General features: G+C 35.3%; 1 protein-coding gene across 1 annotated transcript in view; it reads right to left on the bottom strand.

Moving 5' to 3' along the window:
- Nucleotides 1-5,475: 5,475 nt before the first annotated feature.
- The window catches only part of GPC5 (glypican 5), a 1,453,242-nt gene continuing 1,432,118 nt past the window's right edge, over nucleotides 5,476-26,599 (bottom strand). The window contains exon 8 of the mRNA XM_063714990.1: nucleotides 5,476-6,415. Coding sequence (XP_063571060.1) covers nucleotides 6,258-6,415 — 158 coding nt within the window. The 3' untranslated portion in view covers nucleotides 5,476-6,257. The remainder of the gene's footprint in view (nucleotides 6,416-26,599) is intronic.

The following is a 26,599-nucleotide window of genomic DNA, read 5'->3' as shown; positions in this document are numbered from 1 at the left end:
TTTTTCAAGTGCCTTCTATATATTAGGAAATGGTAAATTATGTGACATCAAATAAACAAATGTTCTTTCTTATTGCATCAATAATGTTTTCTGTTTTGGCCTAGAAATCTAGAATTCTAAAAATACATAAGAAAATTTAGGGATTATCTGGCTCAACCACATTATTTTACAAACAAAGAACTGAAGTTCAAAGAGTTACAGGACTTGCTGAAGGTCATACAGAAAATTACTGCTAAAGCCTTTGAACTCCATTTGCTGTTTTCTCCAGCATTTTTGGATGCTTGTGAGTCAATGAATGAGCCAACTACCCCATCAGATGGCCACACTAGGGCACTTGGCATATGGAATCTCCTCAGGATCCTCACCCTTATTACTAGAGCTAAATTTGAGATGAAAGACAAATGAAAAATAAAATATCTTAGAGAGAAGACATTTTAGAAAGTGAATGAAACAAGGGAACATTTAAAAATAGCCTATACAACCTGCAAGTAGCCTAACCTAACCTAATTGACCTATCAAAGGTTTTCTGAACCCTGGGATACTGAGTGGTGCAGTGGAAAAAAGGATTTTGAAGGCTGATTTGTTTTAGAATGCTTGCTTTGTCAATTATTGGCAATGTGACCTTAATGAAGTGATTTTGCCTCTCAGAAATAACCACTTGGGGGTAACAGGTGAGATACTGAGCAACACACTTCTTGTTTACTCATATTTGTTCTTCCCACCGCGCTTGGGCTGTGCTGGTACCCCACAGTATAATAATCACACAGAGATGGAGGTCTAAATACACCGGTCAAGGAGACCTTCAAGCAAGGTTTGGAGGTCTCTAAATTTGTCATTGTAGACACCAATTCACATTTGAATACCGGGTCAGAGCTAATATCCTTTTATATTCAATGACAGAAAGACCACTTACTCCCAATACTTAAAAAAAAAAAAAACTTTCAGTGAATAAGCCTCATAGCCAGGGTGAGTCCAGGCAAAACATGAAACATGAAGCAGGCAGGATGGGTTCCTTGCGCATTCCAGAGTCCATTGCTTCTCTTCTCTTTCCCTTTCCTAAACCCTACTCATTCACTCTCCAACCATCTTCTCTATGCTCTGGATATGGTTTGGCTCCAGGTCCTCACCGAAATCTCATGTTGAATTTTAATTCCCAGTGTTAGGAAGGGGCCTGTTGGGAGGTGATTGGTTCATGGGGCTGGAGTTCCCCCTTGCTGTTCTCTTGATAGTGAGTTCTCACAAGATCGGGTTGTTTGAAAGTGGGTAGCACTTCCCCATTCACTCTCTCTCTCCTGCTGCCATGTGAAGATTGTGCCTGCTTCCCTTTTGCCTTCTACCATGATTGTAAGTTTCCTGAGGCCTTCCCAGCTATGCCTCCTGTACAACTTACAGAATTGTGAGTCAATTAAACCTCTTTTCTTCATAAATTACCCAGTCTCAGGTAGTTCTTTATAGTAGTATGAAAACAGACTAACACAGATCTCTTCCCCTATCAAAAACTTATTGACAGGCAGAATCCATAACTAAATATTCTAGTGTTGTCCCATCTTGGAAACATGTGCACTTTAACAGAAAGCTCTGTGGGAAGGGAACAAACACGAATCATTATGGCTCATCATGGGCCAGCAGGGTCCTAATAGGTGTTGGATTATCTAGTTCTCTAAGTAACACTGTGAGGTAGATACAGTTATCTCAATTTTTACAGATGATAAGAAAAGAGAAAGGAAATAGAGACAGTAGCCAGAAAATGTATGTGGGGAATGAGTATGTATATGGATGGAGTGGCAGGGTTAGGAGGGTCAAGGAGAGGAGTGAGAATGTGCCCTGGGTGAGCAAATCACATTGACTTTGCAAATTGAGTCCTGGAACTCTTTGATCACAATTATGGAGTCACTCTTTCTGGAACGTACTATACTGTTCACAGCATTTGTCTTACAGCTGGGCCTTCTTGTTCTTGTTCTTGTTCTTCTTTTTTCTTCTTGTTATGCTAGTGGTCTTGGCTGAGCAATCTCAGGAAAATCAGAGACCTCCCTTTTTTTCTAAGAGTCTTCATTCCTTCTAATCCAACGTGTTCAGAGGTGGGTATCAAACTCATAAAAGTAAGAATTTACTTATTACTGCAGTCAATCCCATTCCTTCTGTCTCCAACCAGTTTTGATCCTTAAACGTTCACTGTTCTGTTCTTAATTCTATGGTCTTTCAAATTCTGGTATATTGTCTTTCACTCTGGTCTTCAATGTAGTCAAAGTAAAATTTTAAGGGGAAAATAAGATGCGTGATCTTCTCACACACATTTTCATGAAGTTGATTCCAGTGTGACAATTGGCAAGTGCAGGAAGGCAAAAGTCTCTTAAATCAGATGTTTCCAAAAAGTAACCATGGACATCCACTCCTACTCTACTCTCTTCCAAATCAGTTATTGTTTTTTCTGCTACAGAAATATAAATTATATTGTGATGAAATTACTCAGTTTTCTCTGTGCAAGGGGGCAGAAAGGATAGCTTAAGAATTATATTTGATTAGATCTCTATTCATAAAATAATTATAACAGTAATTCACTCTGTAATTTTAGTAAAGTCAAGGAAAGCAGACTTTTGACTTGAGAATTATGTTTTATCTGTATTTTAATCAAAAATGACTTGTATACAACAATCTGCATTTAAAGAAAAACGATACATTCACATGCATACCTAACAACATTAAAAATTATTATTTCTGAATTTTCATAACCCATGTAATTGTATATGAATGACATTAAAGTTTGCAAACTAAATACATTAGTGATGTAGCCTGCTCAACAAAGTTCTCATTCAGAATAAGAGACGTCTAGGTTGAATATATTCGTTCAAGAAAAAAATCATTTTTATTGTCCTTGAAGGATTCTGATATTAGAAACAATATTTTATATGATAGCAAACAGTTAGTAATAAATGAATTTAGTCCTTTTCAAAGCATCATTATTGAAAGCACTTCAGAAAATCTGAGTGTTGGGAGGAAATAGCTTATTAACCTCAGTCCTTTTTTAGTGAGAAGATAACCATGCAGACATTATTTCATTGATAAGATATTCCTGCATAAATAGAGGATAAAGGCAAATCTAAGATTTAAAAAATAATATTCCGCCATGCCCTTTTCCTTCCTTCCCTTCTTCCTTTCCTTCCTCCTCCCTCCTTTCCTTCCTTCCTTCCTCCTCTCCTTCCTTTCATTTTTTAATGCCATCCTATGGCCAAAGAAATGTTTTATACCTTTTTGTTGCACAGGAAACTAAACTTCATGATTCCATTAGAGTTATAACAGTTGTGTTTTCTTTCTCATTCTCGGCAGCTGATTTATTTTCAGGGCTCTTGTGTTTACAGTGGATTTGAATATATGGGAGGGTAATGAATGGTACTAAAAAATGTCCATGTTTACACTTCTCCTTTTTATTATGTTTCTACACTATTGTGCATTTTGATAATTAGACAATTATTCTATAGCCAATTGTATTTGTTAAATCCTAGTTTGGAGACTTAAATAGTCTCTGAATGATTTTTATGCTAACCTGTAGTTCCTCGCTGTTGTTCCAAAACTGTGTCTTTGAACCAGGAAGGTATACGGTTTATTTAAAGGTATTATACTCACCATCTAACTCTGTTATGATTAGTTGTATGACATCTGTCAAATTCCCTAATATTTATAAGCTCAGTTTTCTCATTGGTAAAATGGAAATGTCAATTTTTTGGGGGAGATTAAATGACATTGTGCATAAAGGCATTTATCAAGGTGCCTATACAAAGAAAGGCCAAGTAAATGTTAGGTCTGCTTGTAAACCTAGTCTCCCCAATATATGCAAAATATCAGACTAAGTTTTATGATTACTTAAACTCATATAAAAATAACTCAGGGATTCAACAATATGGCTCTTTTAAAAATTACAACAGCATAAAATGTGACTATAAGATGTATGTGATATTTTTAAATATATACATTCAGTCTGATGTAATCTATTAAATAATCTTGGAAAGTAGACACATATCCAACACTTTTATAATTGCTCAAAACTTTCTTAGACCTTATTAATGCAAAACTCTCCAGAAGCAAATTCTGAGCCATATCAGCATTGTTGTTTTTATTTGACTGAAAATCAAGCCTGTCTTTGAGGGGGCGAAGAAAGTCCAATGAGATACTCTTATTTGAAAGAGCTTTGTAATTCGTAAGAAACTATGTAGATATGAAATGTCACAGAATGGGAAGTATTAATGGATAAGTATATCCTTACTGAGAATATTAACAATTTTGCCTTAGGCTCTTAAAGAAATTCTGAAAACCCCTCAGTGTTTTAAGCTCTAGCAGCACCATTATTGCTTATATAGTCCCCAAAGCGCCCACCTGCAGATAACACCCATCTGACCATGTAAAACTTGGTTTTTAAATAAAAAATATTCATTTCTTCTATTGACTTTACGACTCTGCTTTTGTCCGTTTCTTGCCATATCTAAAATTATCTTCTGTCAATTAATTTTATCCATAGATCTTAGATTGCTAAAGCATGCTCTTCAGTTTGTTTGTCTTTAGAATTAAATTCCTCTTAAGTTGGGTCTGAAATTTTGCCGTAGCAAGCCAATCAAGACTTGGGCTGGAGGGCAGCAAATGAGTGCCTTAGTATCGCTTTTTTCCAAGACTGATTTAAATGAAGAGCTGAGGTTGAAGTAAAAAATTTTCAAAATAGGTTTAAAAGTTTGTAATCTGTGGAGTGTGTCAAGGTGAGTGCAAATGAGTTATTAACCGAATGGATCAGGAAATGTTAGGTGTGGAATGGAAGCCTAGGAAAATGGCATCCGGAACTGACGGGTAGAAGAACACTTCCGGTTCTGAGGCATGTTTGAACGGAGGGTAAAACCTGATTGGGCAGCTTAAAAATGTTGTGATCTAAACTAACCATCCTTAGATCATTTTGTTAATTGAGAACTTAAGAGAGAACAAGGTTTGATCATATATTGTTTCCTGATTGGCAGAAATGGATTTTACCTCATTAATGTTCGCAGTTGGCTGTGTCTTGTTCGTGTCTTTGTCAGAAGTCATTTCAAATTTTTTTTTTTTTAATTTGAGGTCATCAATTCCCTTTTCTATTCTGTGACTTTATATTAATTATATTTTCTCTCTGTCGACTGGATGTGATACTTATTAATAAAAACTAACTTCTCTTTTCCTCAAGTATAGCCATATACATATCCTATTAGTGTCTATTGAGGCAACTTATCCCAACTGAGAAATTAGGGACTGTTGGTTTGCAGCTCCGTTAATGAGCAAATAGGAAAAGAGCTAAAGTGTTGCATATCATATTTTCTGGACATGTCTGCAGATATTCATAGGAACCTTAGAAATGCATAGGTAGCCAATTGTTCAACATCAGGCTTTAAAAAGTAGTACATAATATTTTGAAAATGGGTGAAAATATCATTTTTGCCAGAAGAAAATGACAAATACTCTTCAAAATTTTCCACCAAATAATTAACAGCTTTATTGGAGATATTCCTAAAGCAAGCACGTGCTTCCCAACATAGCTAAATCTATGAGGCAAAGAGAGAGGCGGGAGCAGAGGCACAATACCAAAGATGCATTTTGAATATAATGGAATACAAATCAGGTGTTACTAAAATACTCAGCTTTAAGGTTCATCAGTGGCTAAGTTACAGTGGGTCAAAATTATCAAGGTTCTTCAGTGAAATTATGTGAAATTCTTCTCAAGAATCTACCCTATAACTTATAGACATTCAGACATTTCCTTCTACAGCTTGCAAAAATGGAAGAGTCTCTTGAATATGCATGCATGCTACTTGCCATTGTATGTTTTGATTTATTTCATGATATTCTAATTTCAGTACTTTAAGAAATACTGCATACTGTTTTCATTGTCTGGCAAATACACTTTCAAATGAAAACATTTTTAATTTAGAAAGGAAGGGGCTTGGAATTGATACACTAAATTCTTCTTATTCAAAGTCACTTCTGTGCCCTTCACATCTTCAGATTTAATATATTAGAAGTTAAGGAGGTTTTCAGTTAGATTGAAAAAAGACATATTTTTAAAGTGTGTCATTTAAACATTGAGTTTTAGGGACTTTATGAATATTTCAGCTTGGCTTCTGAGAAGTTAGTGTAACATATCTTTTCATAAATATAATTGTTATATTGAAAAAGGATCTCTTATTCCAGGCATATGCAGAGAGAGAAGAAATCGAGACTTCAGTAAGGTATGTCAGGACAGAAGAGTTCAGTTACCAAATCCCAGGAAGTAACATCACCACACTTATCAGAGTGAATGTCATAGATTCAGTTGCTGCTGCACATCCTGCTCCTGTTGTGTCTAAAGTACTGCCAGTGTCTGTTTGATGGATTTGCTTTACATCACTGAAGTTCATATCATCTGGCATCCCTGTAGAGGCAAATAAGAAAGCACAGGATGATGTGTGACCACTTCACCATAGTATGTCTAGAACAACTCTTAAACTCAAAGTGTGGACAGTATTGTTTTGGGGGACCATTCTCTGTGTTCACCTAATTCTAAATGGTTAATATGACACAGGTATTTCCGTCCTACTTAAATTGGAGAGTTCAAGCTCTTGTGTGAAAATTCTCAGAAATATTATAAGAGCAAAGTGAAAAGATTTTTAGCTTTTAAAAATTTTTGGAACATTTCTGTGCCACTGGTAAGAAAGTGAAGACATTTAATTAATTAATATATCCTGAGGTACGGGATTAGTTCTTGTTTCAGAGATGTATCAACTTCAGTAACCGAAAACTTTTCCCGTGAAAATAAAACCAGGTGAGGGGATATAATTGAATAAAATATTTTTTAAAAGTAAAATTTCTACAGATCATATTTTACATTAGAATAAAGTAGGCCTAAGATCCTTTTCAAATTTATTTTTATTTTTACTTGACAAATTTTATAGACATTGATGGGGTACAATGTGATATTTTGACATGTATACCAGGAGGAATGATAAAATCAAGCTGGCTAGCATATCTATCACCTCACATCCTTAGCATTTTTCTTGTGGAGAGAACATTTGAAATGTACCTTCTTAGCAATTTGGAAATATACAGTGCATTATGAATGATAGTCACCACGCTGTGCAGTGGTCTAAAACATTTCTTCCTCCTGTCTAACTAAACTTTGTACCCTCCACCCACCATCCCTCCTCCCTTCCCCGCATCCATCCCCTGGCAGCCACCCTTCTACTTTCACCTTTATGACTTCAGTTATTTTAGATTCCACATGTAAGTGAGATCAGGAATAGGACCTTTATGGAAATAGTACATAGCAAAGAATAATAGCAACAAATGTTAAATTATATCTTTCATACACACATATAACTGTGAGGAAGGAGGTGTAGATATCTATCAACAGATCAAAGAAGTTGTTAATGGGTGGACTGGAGAATGAAGTTAGGGATATAGTGTTTCATTTAAAAAAATGCAGGCAAAGTCATAGACCAAGATCCAGTCGCATTCTGGTTATTACTTCTGTACGTTATGAAACCTGACAAGTTGAGGAAAAGACTAACCCCTTAATTAACTGGGTTGAAAGAATTGCTTTTTAAAGATGTTTACCTTGGTACCATATACTTAGGGAATTACTGATTCATCACTTATTATCTAGTGCCATCAGTGTTCTGAGACTAAGTGACTGAATTATCTCATGGCATGCCACTATCAGTCACAATTAACAGATTTAAATTCATTGTTACTACAGCCACAAATATTGACATGGTAATTACAGAGAGATTGAAAGAATAAACTTCATATAAGGAAAAGTCAATATTTATGTAATTAGGCCAATACATATATATAATTCAGAAGATAAGCTGTGCTGCATTCAGAGATGAGAACATTAAAACGAAGCAAAGCTCTGCTGATCTGACATATTGATTTTACAGTTTGAGCTCTTACATTATTATTCATTGTTTGGGTGCTTGTTTTGCCCTTCTGTGTCATTAGGCAAGATGAATAAACTAGTGATTCCCTTTTTTATTTTTTTTAAATAGGGACTAGAGTGGAGTATGAATATTTTAGTCATGGCTTTATACCTCTTGTTAAGCTTAACAAGAAGCTATGAGGACTCCAGGCAATTAAAAATATATTTTTTTCTAAGATAACTACATAAAGTTGAGCTTTACAGGATTTACTTTTCATTTTTAAGCATTGTGAATTTGTGTTTGGATGGGATCCATGAATAAGGTTTTCTTATGCCATTCTGAGCTTATATTTTGTTCATTCATGAGCCAGACACTGATTTAGGTTTAGTGGATGCCATCATGGGTGAAAACATGTAAGTAGAAAGATGTTAAATCTTATGCCTGCAAGCCAGACAATGGCAGGAGAGCTTTTCTGCCTTCAATCAGATGCTATTTTACCATCTTACATTAAGGTGTTATTAATAAATAAATGTAACAGTTCTAAGGAATATGGCCTTTGAGTAACAAGTATATGAAAAGAATTCAAGATCTTTTCAAAAGCCTGGCAATCATGGCTGTAGTTATGGATCAAATCACAACTTTGTCATCTGTAAAAAGACATTAGCATGCCAAAAATTCTAGCTCCATGATTATTTGATGCAATGATTTTTTTCATAAAGAAATTTAATTAACCAAGCTTATAAATTATACCAAGGCTTATAAAGACCTATAAAAGGAAAAATTAATTTGGAGATTTATTGTATTAATACATTAAAGAAAAAGTAATTTTTGAATACTCTTATATGCATAATAGCAACAGACAAAGGTGTCAATAAATTCATAGTTTTGCTCTTGGTGGTTTAGAGTCTGATGGGGAAAGAAAATTGTGTTATTAAAAAATGAAGGTAATATTATTACACAGATACAGGCCTGGTGATTGGTGCTGTGAAATATGGTAGGCCAAGAGCAGTGGCTCACACCTATAATCTCGGCATTTTGGGAGGCTGAGGCAGGCAGATCACCTGAGGTCGGGAGTATAAGACCAGCCTGACCAACATGGAGAAACCCTGTCTCTACTAAAAATACAAAATTAGCCAGGTGTGGTGGTGCATGCCTGTAATCCCAGCTACTTGGGAAGCTGAGGCAGGAGAATCACTTGAACTCGGGAGGTGGAGGTTGCGGTGAGCCTAGATTGTGCCATTGCACTCCAGCCTGGGCGGGCAACAAGAGCGAAACTCCATCTCGAAATAAGGTAAAGGGATGTAACTTGGTCAGGGAGTGCTCTGCTAAGGAAGTGGTAAAGTGTATTAATTTATTTGATAATATCTACAGAGTCCTTGCTATGGTGTCAGGTACAGTTCCAAGTACTTCACAAATGATAAGTCATTTAATTTTCACAAGTCGCATAAAATAGGCACTATTGTTATTACCTGCTTTTATAGATGAGGAAACTGAGGCACTAGAAAGTTAAGTGACCACAAGCAGTGGAGCCAAGATCAAATCTAGAAGTCTAGACCTAGTCTGTGCTCTGATCACCTGCCTCCCTGATTCCAAGCACATTGCTTGGCACCAACAAGTCAATACTTAAATTGAGAACAAAAAAGATAAATTACGTTACCTACAAAGTGCATTAGAGTGTTTTCTCTCCTTCCTTGTCATCTGGGATGGCTGAGTAGGTGCTACTTTGGGGTATTAATCAAGTAACTGGAAGTATTCAGAGGTAGAATCCATGTGGGCAAGTTAATGATGACGAATCAGAATGGCCTGATGAATCTGAGAGGACAGCACCTTCTTTTCATCATTTACACAGAGGCAGGAGAGTGTGGGTATTTTCCTCTATCTCTATTTCATCTGTCTACATATTTTAAAAATGCTCTTAGTTTCACTAAGGAAAGGCAAGTATGTTTAGAGACAATTTGTTCTATTTTTAATAAAATTACATGGACAAGAATGTATACATTGTTAATTTGCTCATTCATTTATAAAATCTATTCACTGCCAGCTCTGTGTCAGGTATTGTGCTGGAGAGTGAATATACAGTGTGCACTTACAGCCTTTTCCTTCACACTTAGACGAGTCAAATATATATATTTATATCTATATCTCCACCAGGTATCTTTTTCACCATTCCAATGGTGAGAGTACGGGGCAGATGGAATGCTGGGAGCAGGACTCCAGATCCTATAGATCATTATTTGAATTCAACACTAAGTTAATCATGAAGTCAAACTAATTTATTACTAGAAAATATCCATTTTTAAGGTAGCTATAGTCATGACATCTCAAAAAACATCTATTACAAAGAACACTTCTAATGAATATTGTTGAATGAATAAATTGAAGAATGACTCATTTACACAAGAACAGGATAAGGTTGATACAATTATTTCCCCTTATTCTAAAGATTAAGAAGTTTGATAGAATCACGTTCCCTTATTCTAAATATTAGTAACAGGTGTGGAAGAAGTAATTTACTCAAGGTAACATAGCTGTGGCAGAATTCCATTCGTGCCCCATTCACGTGTGGTCCTCATCGATTCCAGAGCCATACTGTTTGCCACTACACATTCAAAGCATTGAACTCGAGGTCAAATTCTGGCTTTGCCACAGTCTAGCTGGTTGACTTTAGCTATGACCCACATTTCTTGGAACTTTCAAATGAGAGCATTTTCAGTAAGAGAGGAGAGTTAATCAAAATATCTTGCTGGCTAAATTATTAAATCAATATTTGAAAAAATAAGCTAGAATTTTATCCCATAGCATTGTCTAAAGTCTGTGGGACCAAAACTTAAGTAAAAATAATGAGGAAGTAAACAAAATATATAGGTCTATATTTTTATTTATATACAGTTGAGTAAAGCCTACATATTTTAAGTCAGAATCTATAAAGAGAAAATTAATAGTTTTGACATCACACAAGAAAAGAACCTTCGGTACAACAAAAAACACAACAAAATTGAGGATACACACAGAAAAATGGAGAAAATTTTGCATTATAGATTGCAGCAAAAAGATCACGTCTTGAACATAAAAATAGTTCTTACAATCCATGTGAAAACTACAAATGTTCCTGTAGAGAAATGGTGAAAGAACAGAAATGGATATTTACAATTTTAAGAAAAAGGTGAAGTCTTCTTCACTGGACAACAAATAAGTACTATCATACACACAATGAAGTGTCAATTATCTGTTGTCCAGGTGTTAAAAGCAAGACAGAGAGGAGAGTGTAACCAGTTGGGCAAGGGTATAGCCCTTCATTAGAGAATTTGCCAAAATATATTAAAAGTGTTTAAAATGTTCATTTGCCTAGACCAAATAATTCCACTTTTATGAAGCAATTCTGTGGGAATAATGAAGAGTATGTGCACATATTTATTCACAAAATGTTAATCTGTGTATTGTTAATGAAAATCCTAAGCAAATTAAGTGCCAATTGGTAGGGAATTGGGTCAAGAAAATTAAGGTGCATTCATTTATTTAAAACTCTTTAAGGAGTAAATATTTATTAATACAGAAAAGTGTATTTTGATAGCACTTAATGTATATAAATTTTAATAAAATACATGTATATATATACTTTCATGCTCTTTAACATTCTTTTAACTCTAATAGTCTATTGCTGTGTTTCCTTGAGAGTAGAGACTCTCTCATTAATTTCTGTATTGACCTAGCAAGCATTTAACAATAATTAGGTGAATGAATAAGTTGAATGAATTTAATCCAGGGCATAAAAATGACTAAATAATACAAATATGTTTCTCTAACTTAGTTTCTTTTAGCAGAAAAACAAAAATTATATTGCAGCAACTCAGACTAAAATAAAGGATTAGAATTAGATGTGAATTAGAATTTTACATTTAATAAGACAAGTGGTAAATATCATGGAAAAGATTCATTATGAGGAAACAGAATTGACAAATATTTTCTGAATAAAATTGCTATGAATCTTATTATGTTAAATCTAAACTGTTAACTTTGGTCACTAGTTACTAAACTAATTCCTGTCCTTTATGCTAACATTAGCCACATGTATTTTGGCTGGACATTAAGGATTCTAACAAATCTGAGATGGCTAAGCATAACTATTTGCCATTTTTTAAAAAGAGTATGAGGAGCTAATTCAGTCAGATCATGTCTCCTAGTAAATAAGATTGGTGGTTGCATCCAGTATGTTGGGTCACTTGAGTTGAGGATATACTTTTTAAAATGATGAGTTATTTTCCAAAACCTAGGGCTTCTGTATAATCCGAGAACCAAAGAAGAGTGACTGTATGGCTAAAGATACAAGGTTCCTGGTAGCCCTATAGCCTCATTAACACTCGTAACTGAAGGGCAATGCAACTGTCTTCATGAAAGACTTTTCTATTCCTTGTGAAACAGAGTTTTGAGATATAGTAGTCTTTTTGGTCTTAATGTTTTATAGCAATAGTAGCCTTCCTTTTTGGATAAATTATGTAAAAATAATGGAGTTTTCCAAATTGTTAACAAGTGAAACAATGAAAGAAATAAAGTAATGAGAGATTCTGCCTGTAAACCAAAGATTAAGGTAAAATAGTATAATTTATTTTGAAATTATAGCTCTGAGTAATAGCAAGGAAATTGTCACTGTATCAAATAAATTATTAGTGGCTCTCTAATAATGAATAATAAATAGACTTTTTTTCTGGATTGAAGTTTAAACATGAAGGGAATATTTCTTAGATCTTTGGACAGTTCCTAATGCTATATTTCATCTAATAATGGTCATCCAGTTCTTTTTCCTAAGTTTGCTTTATTGATTTTTGAAGATTTTAGCAAAAGAACACACATCTGATTTTGAAAGAACATATTATTTTAAGCTATTTTATAGCAATACTGATGTTGTGATTTTTATCATTCTTGTGAAATTACTTCTAGAACGAATATACAAATAGAAAATTTAAAAGGTCATTTTTGCATATTGGTAATTAAAACTAAGTATTAAAAGTATATCTATTAAATATACCACAGTACTCAGTTATATACTAGTTCTTAGTGATAAGAATTTACAGGTAATTTGGAATAATTACTAATGATTCAGAAAATTATTTTTAAAAAGTATAAGGCTGAAAAATACTATGAGTTAATGAAATTAGAAAATGTTATATCTTGTTTAGATTAGTGATAATATGGACTTAAAGTGCTATTAAAAATTAAAATAATTTAAAAATGCATATCTATGTCTTGACACATGGTAGTGATATTCTACAGTACCAAAGACAAAGAGAAATTTTTTCAAATGACCAGAAAAAAGGTGGCTGTTAACAGAACAAAACATTAGATTAATTTTAAAGAAACAATAACAGTTGCTAAAATAAGTAGAATAATTTGTTCTATTATTATTTTTGTTATTATTTTTAGAGATAAGGTCTTGTTATGTTGCCCATGCTGGAGTGCAGCGATACCATCATAGCTCACTGCAGGCTAGAACTCCTGGGCTCAAGCAATCCTCTTGCTTCAGCCTCTCAAGAAGCTGGGGCTACAGGCACATGCCACCATGCCTTGATAATTTTTTAAAAAAAGTTTTTCGTAGAGATGGGGGTTTTGCTTTGCTGTCCAGGCTGGTCTTGAACTACTGGCCTCAAGTGATACCCCTGCCTTGGTTTCCCAAAATGTTGGGATTATAGGTGTGAGCCACACACCAGGTCAGAATAATTTGTTTTAAACATGAAAGAAAGTAATTATCTATATAGAATTCTATACAGAATTAAATTATGTAGAAGAAATGAGTACTTTCAAGAAAGTATTTCTAACTACTCCCTGACAAATTCTTTTTTTGGTTTTAATTTCCATTTTTATCTTAGTTTCATGGGGTACATGTGCAGGTTCTTAACACGGGTATATTATGTGATATTGAGGCTTGGACTTCTGTTGATCCCATCACCCAGACAGTGAACATTGTCCAATAGGAACTTTTTCAGCCTTTGCCCTCCTCCTGCCCTCCCTCTTTTTGGAGTCCCCATTGTCTATTCTCGTCTATATCTGTGTGTATGCAAGATTTAACTCTCACTGTTAAGTAAGAACATGTGATATTTGATTTCCTGTTTCTGCATTGATTCACCTAGGGTAATGGTCTCCAGCTGCATCCATGTTGCTGCAAAGGACACAATGTCATTTTTTTATAGCTGCATGGTGTCTGTATTAGTTTGTTCTCATGCTGCTAAGGAAGACATACCTGAGACTGGGTAATTTATGAAGGAAGGAGTTTTAATTAACTCACAGTTCCACATAGCTGGGGAGGCCTCACCATCATGGCGGAAGATAAAGGAAGAGCAAAGGGATGGCGGCAGGCAATAGAGTGTGTGCCAGGGAATTGCCCTTTATAAAACCATCAGATCTCATGAGACTTATTCACTATCATGAGAACAGCACAGAAAGACCTGCCCCCATGATTCAATTACCTCCAACCAGGTCCCTCCCATGACACAGGGGAATTATGGGGACTACAATTCAAGAAGAGATTTGGGTGAGGACATGGCCAAACCATATCAGTGTCTACGTACCACATTTTATTTATCCAGTCTACCACTGATGGGCACCTAAATTGGTTCTAGGTCTTTGCTATTGCGAATAGTGCTGTGATGAACATATGAGCGCATGTGCCTTTTTGGTAGAACAATTTCTTTTCCTTTGGGTATATACCAGTAATCGGATTGCTGGGTGGAATGGTAGTTCTGTTTTTATCTCTTTGAGAAATCTCCAAACTGCTTTCCACAGGTGAACTAATTTACATATCCACCAGAAATGTATAAGTGTTCCGTTTTCTTCCCAGCCTTGCCAGCATCTGTTGTTTTTTGACTTTTTAATAATAGCCATTCTGACTGGTGTGAGATGCTATCTCATTGTGATTTTGATTTGCATTTCTCTAATGATTAATGATGTTAAGCATTTTTTCATATGTTTATTGGTTGTTTCTGTGTTTTGAGAAGTGTCTGTTCATGTCCTTTGCCCACTTTTTGATGAGATTATTTGTGTTTTGCTTGTTGATTTGTTTAACTTCCTTATAGACTCTGGATAGTAGACCTTTGACAGATGCATAGTTTGTAAATATTTTTATCCATTATGTAAGGTATCTGTTTACTTTGTTAATAGTTTCTTTTGCTGTAAAGAAGCTCTTTGGTTTAATTAGGTCCAACTTGTCAACTTTTATTTCTGCTGCAATTGCTTTTAAGGACTTGGTCATAAATGTTTTGCCACGGATGAAGTCCAGAAGGGTATTTCCTGTTTTCTTCTGGGATTTTTATAGTTTGAGGTCTTACATTTAGGTCTTTAATCCATTTTCAGTTAATTTTTGTATATGGTGACATGTAGGAGTCCAGTTTAATTCTTCTGTATATGGTTAGCCAGTTTTCCCAGTACCATTTATTGAATAGGGAGTCTGTTCCCCATTGCTTATTTTTGTCAACTTTGTCAAAGATCAATTCTTTCTATGTGTGCTGCTTTATTTCTGCATTATCTATTCTGTTCCATTCGTCTGTGTTTTTGTACCAGTACCATGCTGTTTTTGTTACTGTAGCCTTGTATACTTTGAAGTTGGCTAATGTAATGCTTCCAGCTTTGTTCTTTTTGCCTAGGATTGCTTTGGCTATTCAGGCTTTTTTTTTGTTCCATATAAATTTTGATTTTTTTCCTAATTCTGTGAAAAATGACATTGGTCATTTGATAGGAGTAGCATTGAATCTATAGATTGCTTTGGGCAGTATGACCACTTTAACAATATTGATTCTTCTAATCCATGAGTGTGGAATGTTTTCCCCTTTGTGTCATCTGCAATCTCTTTCATAAGTGTTTTGTAGTTCTTCTTGTAGAGATCTTTCACCTTCTTGGTTAGATGTGTTCCTAGGTATTTTATTTTTTAAGGCTATTACAAATGGGATTATGCTATTGATTTGGCTCTCAGCTTGAATGTTATTAGTATATAGTAATAATACTGATTTTTGTACATTGATTTTGTATCCTGAAACTTTACTGAAGTTGCTTATCAGGTTTAGGAGACTTTTGGCATTCTTTAGAATTTTTTAGGCATAGAATTGTATTGTCAGCAAAGAGAGATAATTTGACTTCCTCATTTCCTATTTGGATACCTTTTATTTCTTTCTCTTTCCTCTCGGTAGCACTTTCAATATTACATTGAATAGGAGTGGAGAGGGTAGACGTTTTGTCTTGTTTCACTTCTTAAGGGAAATACTTCTAGCTTTTGCCCATTCAGTGGGACGTTACTTGTGTATTTGTCATAGACGGCTCTTCTTTAGAGGTATTTTCCTTCAGTGCTTACTCTGTTTTTATGATGAACGATGTTGGATTTTATCAAAAGCCTTTTCTGTGTCTATGGAGATAACTATGTGTTTTTATTAGAATTCTGTGTATGTGGTGAATTGCATTTATTAATTTGTGCATATTGACCCAACCTTGCATCCCAGGAATAAAACCCATATGATTATGATGAGTTAAATTTTTTTGTGCTGCTGAATCCAGTTTGCTATTTTGCTGAGGATTTTTGAATCTATGTTCATCAGGGATACTGGCCTGCTGTTTTCTTATTTTATTGTGTTTTTGCCAGGTTTTCGTATCACAATGATATTGGCTTCATAGAATGAGTTAGGAAGGAGTCCTTCTTCCTTACTTTTTTGGAATAGTTTCAGGGGGATTGGTACCAGCTTCTCTTTGTACATCTGGTAGAATTCAGCTGTGAATCCATCTGGTGCAGGGCTTTTTTTAGGTTCATAGGGTTTTTAAAAATTTATTACGGATTTAATTTTGGAACTTGTTACTGTTCTGTTCAGGATTTCACTTTCTTCCTGATTCAATCTTGGGAGGTGGTGTGTTTCTAGGAATTTATCCATTTTCTCAAGATTTTCTAGTTTGTGGGACTGAGATGTTCATAGTGGTCTTTGAGGATCTTTTGTAGTCTGTGGGATCATTTATAATGTCACTTTTGTCATTTCTGATTGTGTTTATTTGGGTCTTCACTCTTTTTTTCCAATTCTAAAAAATTATTTAAGACCACAATTAAAAATGCAGTAAACTCAACCCAGAATGAAAGAGTGGTATGAAAGTTGTAATAGTGATCAAGGTAACTGACAAGCGTCTAAGTAACTATTAATGTTGGCTGAAAAAGCAAAGCAATGGTTATATTAGGAAGTTCAAATCATAATGTAATTACAACACTTGGAAATAATCATTTATTCCAACATGTTTGTATTAGGAAGAAGTGTGAAATCTTAATTAACTTTATGTTTTATTCACACAAATATGTATTTTATTGAATATTAAAAATTCAAAGCTAATCACTTAAATAATTAATATACGATGTATACGTTCCTAATCCACTGAGGAAAAGAGTATTAATGACATTGAATAGAAGTCAGGAAGAAACAAACGGACAAACAAAGAAGCCTGGTGCTATATATACTAGTCATTAACTGTAGTGATCATATCTACAGAATGATAGGAGTTGTATTTGGAACCAGTAGAGTTAGAAGCATTCTTTTTCTTCTGAAGTTAGAAACAAAATAGAAGTAAAATATGCCCATTACTCATTTGCATTTGTATGCTTTCTTTTAAAGATTTAAATGTTAGACCTGAAACCACAAAAATATTAGAAGAAAATCTAAGGAAACTTAATTTGTCCATTGGTCTCAGCGAAGAATTCATGATTGAGATCTTAAAAGCATAGGCAACAAAAATAAAAATAGACAAATGTAACATTCTTAAACTAAAAAGCTTCTCTACAGCAAAACAAATAATAGAGTGAATAGAAAACCTGCAGAATAGAAAGAAATTTGCAAACTATTTATTTGTCAGGGTAATAATTTCCTGAATTTACAAGGAACTCTACTCAAAAAACAAACAAATAAAACAAAATGTGCTAAACTTTTTGATTTCTCATCCTCTTTTGGATTTGCCAGGCTACAGCGAAGGGTACATTCTTCCCTGCGCTTTACCATGGAGAAAATGAGGCAGACTCTATTCCCTTTGAGAAAAGTCAGTGCTATTTTTTCAGCTATGCTTGTGACTTGATAATAATTCTTAGGTGAAATATTACATATCATATATAATCACATTTTCCAGTCTGGGTTTTAATAGTAAAATCACTGATATTTTTATCTGTCTGATACTTGTATTTTAGTTGTTTCTAACTTCTTAAAAAAAGGAATGTTTCTTATTGCATTGGCTTGAAATTAAAGCTTTATCTAATAAATCAATAAATATATATTTAATATCTATTGACTAATATAAATATATTCATAGATACCATCACTACAGTTGGGGTAATCTATATATATTCAATAAATATATATATTTTTCAATATATATAGATATTTGATTTCTATATATTCAATAAACTATTAAATATATTAATATATATTTATTGAATAACATATATATTATGTATATATCTTCATAGATACCATCACTACAGGTGGGGTAATGACTAGTGGATATAGCACATATATTAAAGCTTACAGAAGATATTTAGAAAAGAGAGCATATATTAAGGCACAAAGGAAATATTAACTATTAGCAAATGCTTTTAACACAAAGAACATGGAGCCCTTGACCACAACACAATAAAATTGAAAGCCAAAACTAAAGGAGAACCATGATCCTTACAACGAATCTCATCTATGGTCTTAAAAGAAGATCTAAATAAATGTAGAGATGCAGCAAGTTTATAGATGAGAAGACTTAAGTTTATATATAGTGTCTCTTACATTGCGTTCTGAAATTTTATCATGATGTCCTTTGATGTGGCACTATTGGATATTCTGTGCTGGGCATCTTGCTGAGCCTCTCGCTGGGCCCTTTTCATCTAGAAATGCATATCTATTCGGGGAAATGTTCTTGAATTATTTCATTTTCTCTGTTGTGTCTGAAAGTCTCATTATTTGAACAATGGAAACCCTGAACGTGTTCTCCAATTTCTTTTTCTAGTGTTCATTTTACTCCACTTTCTAGATTTCTTGAACTTTATTACTCAGTCACTTTGTTGATATTTTCATAGGTTTTAAGCTTACTAGCCTTTGTTTCTCCAAGTGGAACTTGTGTTATTGTTTTTGTTTGTTTAAATCTTCTCAGGCCTATTAAGATGGTAATGACAGTACAGTATTCTTGCCTTATCGGATGGGGATATATTCCAAGACCCCTAGTAGATGCCTGAAACCTCAGATAGTGACAAACCCTATATATCCTATATATTTTCCTAGATATACATACCTATGAGATGGTTTAATTTATAAATTAGGTACAGTAAGAGATTAACCACAATAAATCATCATAAACTACAACAATTATCACCATCTACTGTGTCATGTGAATGTAGACTCTCTCTCTCAAAATACCTCATTGTAGTGTACTTATCTATCTTCAGATTGGGGTTGATCACAGGTAAATGAAACCACAGAAACTAAAATCTCAGAAGGAGGACTACATTTTTGTAATTAGTACATTTTGTAGTAATTACTAATTACTTAGTACATTTTGTAAGGTACCAAGTAATGTACTAAACGTACTAAATATACTACATTTTGTACTAAATGTATTACATGTACTAAATGTACTAAATGTACTAAATGTACTAAATGTACTACATTTTGTAATTAGTACATTTTGTACTAATTACTTAGTACAAATTAGTACTTTTGTACTAATTACTTAGTCCTAAATGTACTAAGTAATTACTTAGTCCTAAATGTACTAAGTAATTACTTAGTCCTAAATGTACTAAGTAATTACTTAGTCCTAAATGTACTAAGTAATTACTTAGTCCTAAATGTACTAAGTAATTACTTAGTCCTAAATGTACTAAGTAATTACTTAGTCCTAAATGTACTAAGTAATTACTTAGTCCTAAATGTACTAAGTAATTACTTAGTCCTAAATGTACTAAGTAATTACTTAGTCCTAAATGTACTAAGTAATGTACTAAATGTACTAAATGTACTATTAGTACATTTTGTACTAAATGTACTAAATGTACTATTAGTACATTTTGTACTAAATGTACTAAATGTACTATTAGTACATTTTGTACTAAGGGGGACTACAGTTTTGAAAAGTTTTCTTCTCTCAGTAGAGTCTCTGTTTAAAGTTGGAATTTTTTTCTGCTTGTAGATTTAACCATTTTTCATGTTTACACTTAACATAAGTGGTGACCCCTGATTATGGCTATATGCTAATATTTAAGAATGGGGACTGAAAAGCTGGTTGAAACTCTGATGTGCAAATGGAGCTCAGCAATTGTTAGACAAGTGTGATCTGACTTAGGTGCTTGTTAGGGAACCTATGTTTGTCAGCCAGGATAAGGTAGGTCAGGCTGGAAAAACAAATTGCCCCCAAAATATTGGCAGCAATGGCCCCTTTTAGTCCAGGTGACTCTGTATATTACCACTTGGTATTTCACCTTCATATCAATATACGCTTCAAAGCTCAACAGAGCAGTAGGAGACAGGTGTGGAGAGACAAACTGCCAAGTAGGAGCTTCCGTCTGGGGACCAGGCACAGTGGCTCATACCTGTAATTCCAGTGCTTTGGGAGGCCAAGGTGGGAAGATCACTTGAGGCCTGGAGTTAAAGGCTGCAATGAACTATGATAGCATCACTGCATTCCAGCCTGGGCAACAGAGTGAGATCCCATCTCTAAAAAATAAAAAAATAAAAAAACTTCCACCTGGAAGGAACATGTGTCACTTCTGCTTACTAGGTCATTGGTCAAAATGAGTCACAGGATGTTTCCGAAACTCAAGGTGCAGGAATTTTGTCATAAATTTGTTTAATATAGTTGTTGTTGCATTTATCAAGTTTTAGGCTTGACATTAGGGATTTGAACCCCCAAATCCCATCACCTTTGACCTAGTTAAAACCTCCTCTCCCCTTTTGGTTGTTTGCTGTGTAGCTTGCTTATTCTTCATCTCACTAACCCCAAACCCCAACACACCCACAGTTACTAACCATGCTACAATGTAATGGTCAAACCAGAGTCGTGTAAATATGTTCCCCTCTTTGTGAGTGTTTTCTTCAAACTAGCCCATCCACAAGCACCAAGGAAAAGTCTAAGTGATAAGAGCTCGTGGTTCTTAAAAAAGACTTCATCCAAGATTCCTCTTTCTCTTTCACTCTGCATACAGGTTGAGTGCCCTGATGCCTCTGGACTTCTGTTGTCCTCCTGTTGGCACTCCAAATCTCTCTGGGACCAGCGAGGAATAAATTTTTTTCTGTTTCATGCATTTTGGTTTCACCTCCTCATTGTATCTCAGAGCCTAACTTTCCTCCTGGTCAGGGCTCTCTTACAGAGTGGCTATCTTGGCTTATGGCCATTCTTTTTTTTTTTTTTTCTTTTTCTGAGACGGGGTCTTGTTCTGTCACCCAGGCTGGAGTGCACTGGCGCCATCTTGGCTCACTGCAAGCTCCGTCTCCCGGTTCATGCCATTCTCCTGCCTCAGCCTCCTGAGCAGCTGGGACTACAGGCATCCGCCACCATGCCCGGCTAATTTTTTTTTTTTTTTTTTCATTTTTAGTAGAGATGGGGTTTCACCGTGTCAGCCAGGATGGTCTCGATCTCCTGACCTTGTGATCCGCCCTCCGCGGCCTCCCAAAGTGCTGGGATTACGTGCGTGAGCCACCGTGCCTGACTGGCCTATGGCCATTCTTGAGCAAAAGAGAGACTTTAAGACTAAATTCGAGAGAAAACATAATAATACAAATTACTACAAATGTGTAGTTCTACCATGTACACAAAGGGAGATCCAGAAATACTATAGATCAAAAGCCATGTCTCATGCCTGTTTTGTCTTTGTTTCTTCTTAAACTAGGCAGATACTGAGAGAAGACTCTTACAGTGTCTTGCCTGAGAGTAACTCCTTGGTTGCAAAAATTCTGGGAGCCAAATGGGAGAAGTAGGCTGGGACCAGAGTGTAGATGTCAGTATTTTTTATAGGTAGGTAGGCGATATGGTTTGGATCTGTGTCCCCGTCCAAATCTCATGTCAAATAGTAATCCCCAGTGCTGGAGGTGGGGCCCGGTGGAGGTGATTGGATCATGGGGGCAGATTTCCCCCTTGGTACTGTGACATGATACTGAGTGAGTTCTCATGGTATCTGGTTATTTAAAAGTATGTAGCACCTCTCCCTTCTCTTTCTCTTGCTGCTCTGGACATGTAAGACATGCCTGCTTCCCTTTTGCCTTCTGCTATGATTGTAAGTTTCCTGAGGCCTCCCCAGGGCTAGATGCCTCCATGCTTCCTGTACAGCCTAAAGAACCATGAGCCAATTTAAACTCTTTTATTTATAAGTTATGCAGTCTTAGGTATTTCTTTATAGCAGAGTGAGAATGGACTAATACAGTAGGTAAGTAGGTAGATAGATTTAATACTTTTTCTTTCACAATAATACTTTTACCCTCAACTGTACCGAGAAGTCTCAAGTCCTTTCCAAAATTATATCTCCTACACAGTACTGATGTATGGGAGAGACAGACACCTGTTGGTCTGGAGTGGAGGAAGGGATAACTGCTTGTTACAGCTTTTGACTAATCCTTACTTTATAGACCTTTCTTCTTTAACCTCTCTACCAAGAATAACTGATGCTATCTATCCCCGTATGTTTTTTTTTTCCTTCTTGAGATGGAGTCTCACTCTGTTGCCTAGGCTGGCGTGCAGTGGCACAACATCGGCTTACTACAGCCTCCACCTCCTGGGTTCCAGCGATTCTCCTGTCTCAGCCTCTCAAGTAGCTGTGCTACAGGTGCCCACCACCACACTCAGCTAATTTTTGTATTTTTAATAGGGATGAGGTTTCACCATGTTGGCCATGCTGGTCTCGAGCTCCTGATCTCAAGTAATTCGCCTGCCTTGGCTTCCCAAAGTGCTCGGATTACAGGTGTGAGCCACTGCGTCCAGCCTATCCCTCTATCTTTAGGGGAATCTATAGAGCAAATTGAGTTGGTTCTCTGCTTTTCTCAATGCTGTGAGGGAGTTTGCTTTCTTGGGCATCCTATATTAGATACCATGTATCATCTGCTCTCCAGCTTTCAAATGTTATTGCTATCTCTTCTTCCGATTCCTCTGCTCTCAGTAAATTTAAGTTTTTGTTAAAAAAAAAAGGTCGTATATTTATTTTAGTGGGATTGTAGGAGGGAATACAATTAGATGTGTCTGATCAATCTGTCATTTTGATGTCAACTTACTGAACGTTTCCAGGGTCTGGCCACTGAATCTTTGTCATGACTCTCTGGCTACGTCTATGGCAGGGTTGGCAATCAGTTTGCACTGGTGTAGTTAATGTCAGTGTCTGTTCTAATTGGTCAGCATCCCTGCTGTAGATACTAATTATTCTTGATGATCATCCTTGATATGAAGACTATTGTGATTAAAAATACTGAGCAGTGTTTCATTTTGCTGAGAAACTTACTAGAGCTATGGGGATGGTTGGAATATTAAGAATTGCTATAATTTTTACCCTTTAAATATTTTTGGCCCTTTAAATATTTTCTTTCATTTAGACTTTTCTATTGAACCCATAATGAATATCATTCAGCACTGGATTGGGCATTGATTGAATAGATGCCATTTTTACTTACTAGTCTTTGTTAAAAATTAGCTGCAGCAAGTATAATGTGAACACTCATATGAAAGGTATCTTTTCTCCCAATGAAAGATAAAAATTGACTTCAGGAAAAAATTTGCCTCTGTTTTACTTCAGTAAGTGAAGAATATTAAACAGCTAATCTTTAGAGCCTAAAAATTGTCAAAATGTCTAAGAATATTGTGCAGGAGAGATTGTGATGCTTATTACATTTATTAAATGGAAATAAATTATCTTGGCTTGCATATCCTATCCATCATGTGTATTATAAATTGCAATATTTAACTTAAACTTCAACCTCTAAATATTCTGTGTACATTATTCTTAAAGAAACAATTCCATTGGCCCAGGGGATAGCTAAACAAAATACAGAGAGACAGTCATTCCTATCATTTCTAAGAAGAAGAGCAACATTATCCATGAAGATATCCATAGAGCACCACACACATGAGAAGACCTTAGGCTGTGATGATGGTTCTTTGCTTGCCCCTATGGTGTTCTTAACTGGAGGTGTGTATTTAGATGGGACTATGTAACATAATTAAGGATATTATTTGCTGTACCTTGGGTCAACAAGATCTTATGAAAATAACAGATGCATGTGTGAGGAGAGAACACTCATATTGAAAGCAGGGGAATTATATGAATGTTGAATATTACAGGATCACCTGACTTGACCCAGTATGGAAATTTTTCTATGCTTGCACTCCATCTCCTGGAATAAAAATCATACTCATTCTCTCTCAAACGCATATTTCATTGTTTCCTCAGAATCTAATCCCATGTGACATATGATAATTCAGTGCATAGTTTTCCACCTAATGTTGTTTCTGGTGTAGATCCATCTAACAACAATCTTGTCAGTTCTTTCTGTCCTTGTCCTCATACACTTTCCAATTATAAATGCTGTGGTGTTTTACCCAAGTGTGTGTGTTTCCTTCTTATTTTCATCACCCAGCTTAAGATATATATAGACACACACACACAGTCACACACAGAGAGTCATATATGTCTATATGTCTATATATTTTTGTCACTTATATTTGAGTTCATATATTGATCCCATCTACTTGATTTTAAGCCCCTAAAAGTTGTGATTGTTTATTTTTGTTTTCTATTCCTAGGGCTTATAAGTAGCTCTTCATAGTACCCTACATTTAGTAGGTGGTTTTTAAAATATATAACTTAGTAAAAATAAGTTTGATATATAAATAAACACCTTAGTCTTTTTAATTTATTAAATTAGAGCTACATAAACTCACAGAATTCATGCTAGGAGACAATGAAGTGTAGTAGAAAGAACCTGGGGTAAAGCTCTAGAAACCATAGAAAATTCTTATTGAGATTCAGTTTCTTCATCTGTAAAATCTGCATCATAATAAGGCCTTTTCCCAGGATAGATATGAAAATTCAATGAAATCATAAATGTAAAAAATACTTTTTAATATTTTTACACAGGACAGAAATATGATTTTTATTTGCGTATTAGAGGCCGTTGCAGGCAAAGTGAGTTGACAAGCAAAGTTCATTTGGAGAGTAGGTTACAGAGCCAGAAATAACATGCCAGCCTCCTGACTCTCAGTTCTACGGCAGGGAGTCCTCAGGAGTCGCCTTCGGGACTCACTGCCCAAACTACCTTCACCACTAAAAAAGCTAGTCAGACATTGTGCAAAGTAAATAGGAACTCAGTAAGTTAGAAATAATCATCTCTATTATCAAATAATTATTACTACAAAGTTAATCACCTGCTTATAAGTGCTTACAAAGTTTAGCAAAGATGATTATTTAATTTGTGTGTAGGGTGAGCCCCTATAATAGTTAGCACTTGATACACATTGAATAAAAAAAATCCTACAGAACACTGGCTCAACAAACATTAGCTATATACAGAAAACAAATCTTCATACAACACACTCAACAAAGATAGGATGTATCAGTCTGTTCTCACATTGCTATAAAGAACTACCTGAGACTGGGTAATTTATTAAAAAAAAAAAAGGGTTAATGGCTCATGGTTCCCCAGGCTGTACAGGAAGCATTGCTGGGGATGCCTCAGGAACTAGCAATTATGGCAGAAGGTGAAGGGGAAGCAGGTACATGGCTGGAGAAGGAAGAAGAGAGTGAAGAGGGACTTTTAGACAACCAGATCTCATGAGAACTCACTATCATGAGAAGAGCAAGGGAGAAATCCACCCCCATGATGTAATCACTTCTCAGCAGGCCCCTCCTCCAATATTGAGGATTACAATTTCACATGAAATTTGGGCGAGGACACAAATCCAAACCATATCACAGTGGCTCACCTATTCCCAGGGAACTTGAGGTAAACTAAGTTTTCCTGCAGGTTTCCCACAGAACTCTGCACTCTAACTTTTAGAAGAGTATAGAACCTCTTTGCAAAGCAGAAGTTTATTGTTTCAAGAGTATTATGATGTAAAAAAGGATATTGATTCTCTAAGGGATAAACATTGTTCTGTGGAAGGGCCAGTTTTAGCACAGACTTACGTGGGGAAAAATCATTTCTAAGTATAAAATCCAGAGAGAATGTGGCTATGTAGGTAGGGGTTGGAGGATACTACACAATGGAATAAGAGTAAATGGGACCAGAGGGAAATTATTATCCATGAGCATCTCCGTGTAGTCTTAGAATATCTCACTATCTCCGCAAAGAGGGCAAACTTTGAGGTGTACAGTTCTAACACCAACAATGGCGAAAATGCATTATAAAAGAAAGACTTTGAGATGGGCATACTTTTTATTTCTAAATAATCTACAGTATATGTACCTTTTCAAAATATCCACATAGTTCTGTTTTTCAAAAATCTCCTTGGATGCATGAAGCAAAATTCAAGCAACTTGTGCAGATAAAGCTGTTAGAAGTTATCTAAATATTGGTCAAAACAAATTTATTGTCTGAAGACTGTCACTTACCACCAGATGGAACACATTATGCACATGATAAAAGTCTCTCATTTCACTCTCACTAATATTAGCAAATACTAGCTTGTTTATGGAATACTAAAGCTGCAAGATCTGGCAAGATCTGGGATGTTGCTATTCT

This window comes from Pongo abelii, chromosome 14 (assembly GCF_028885655.2).
Source record: "Pongo abelii isolate AG06213 chromosome 14, NHGRI_mPonAbe1-v2.0_pri, whole genome shotgun sequence".
In the NCBI taxonomy this organism is placed as follows: Eukaryota; Metazoa; Chordata; class Mammalia; order Primates; family Hominidae; genus Pongo; species Pongo abelii.
Note: the sequence above shows the minus strand (reverse complement) of the source record. Positions and strands in the feature narration are given on the sequence as shown.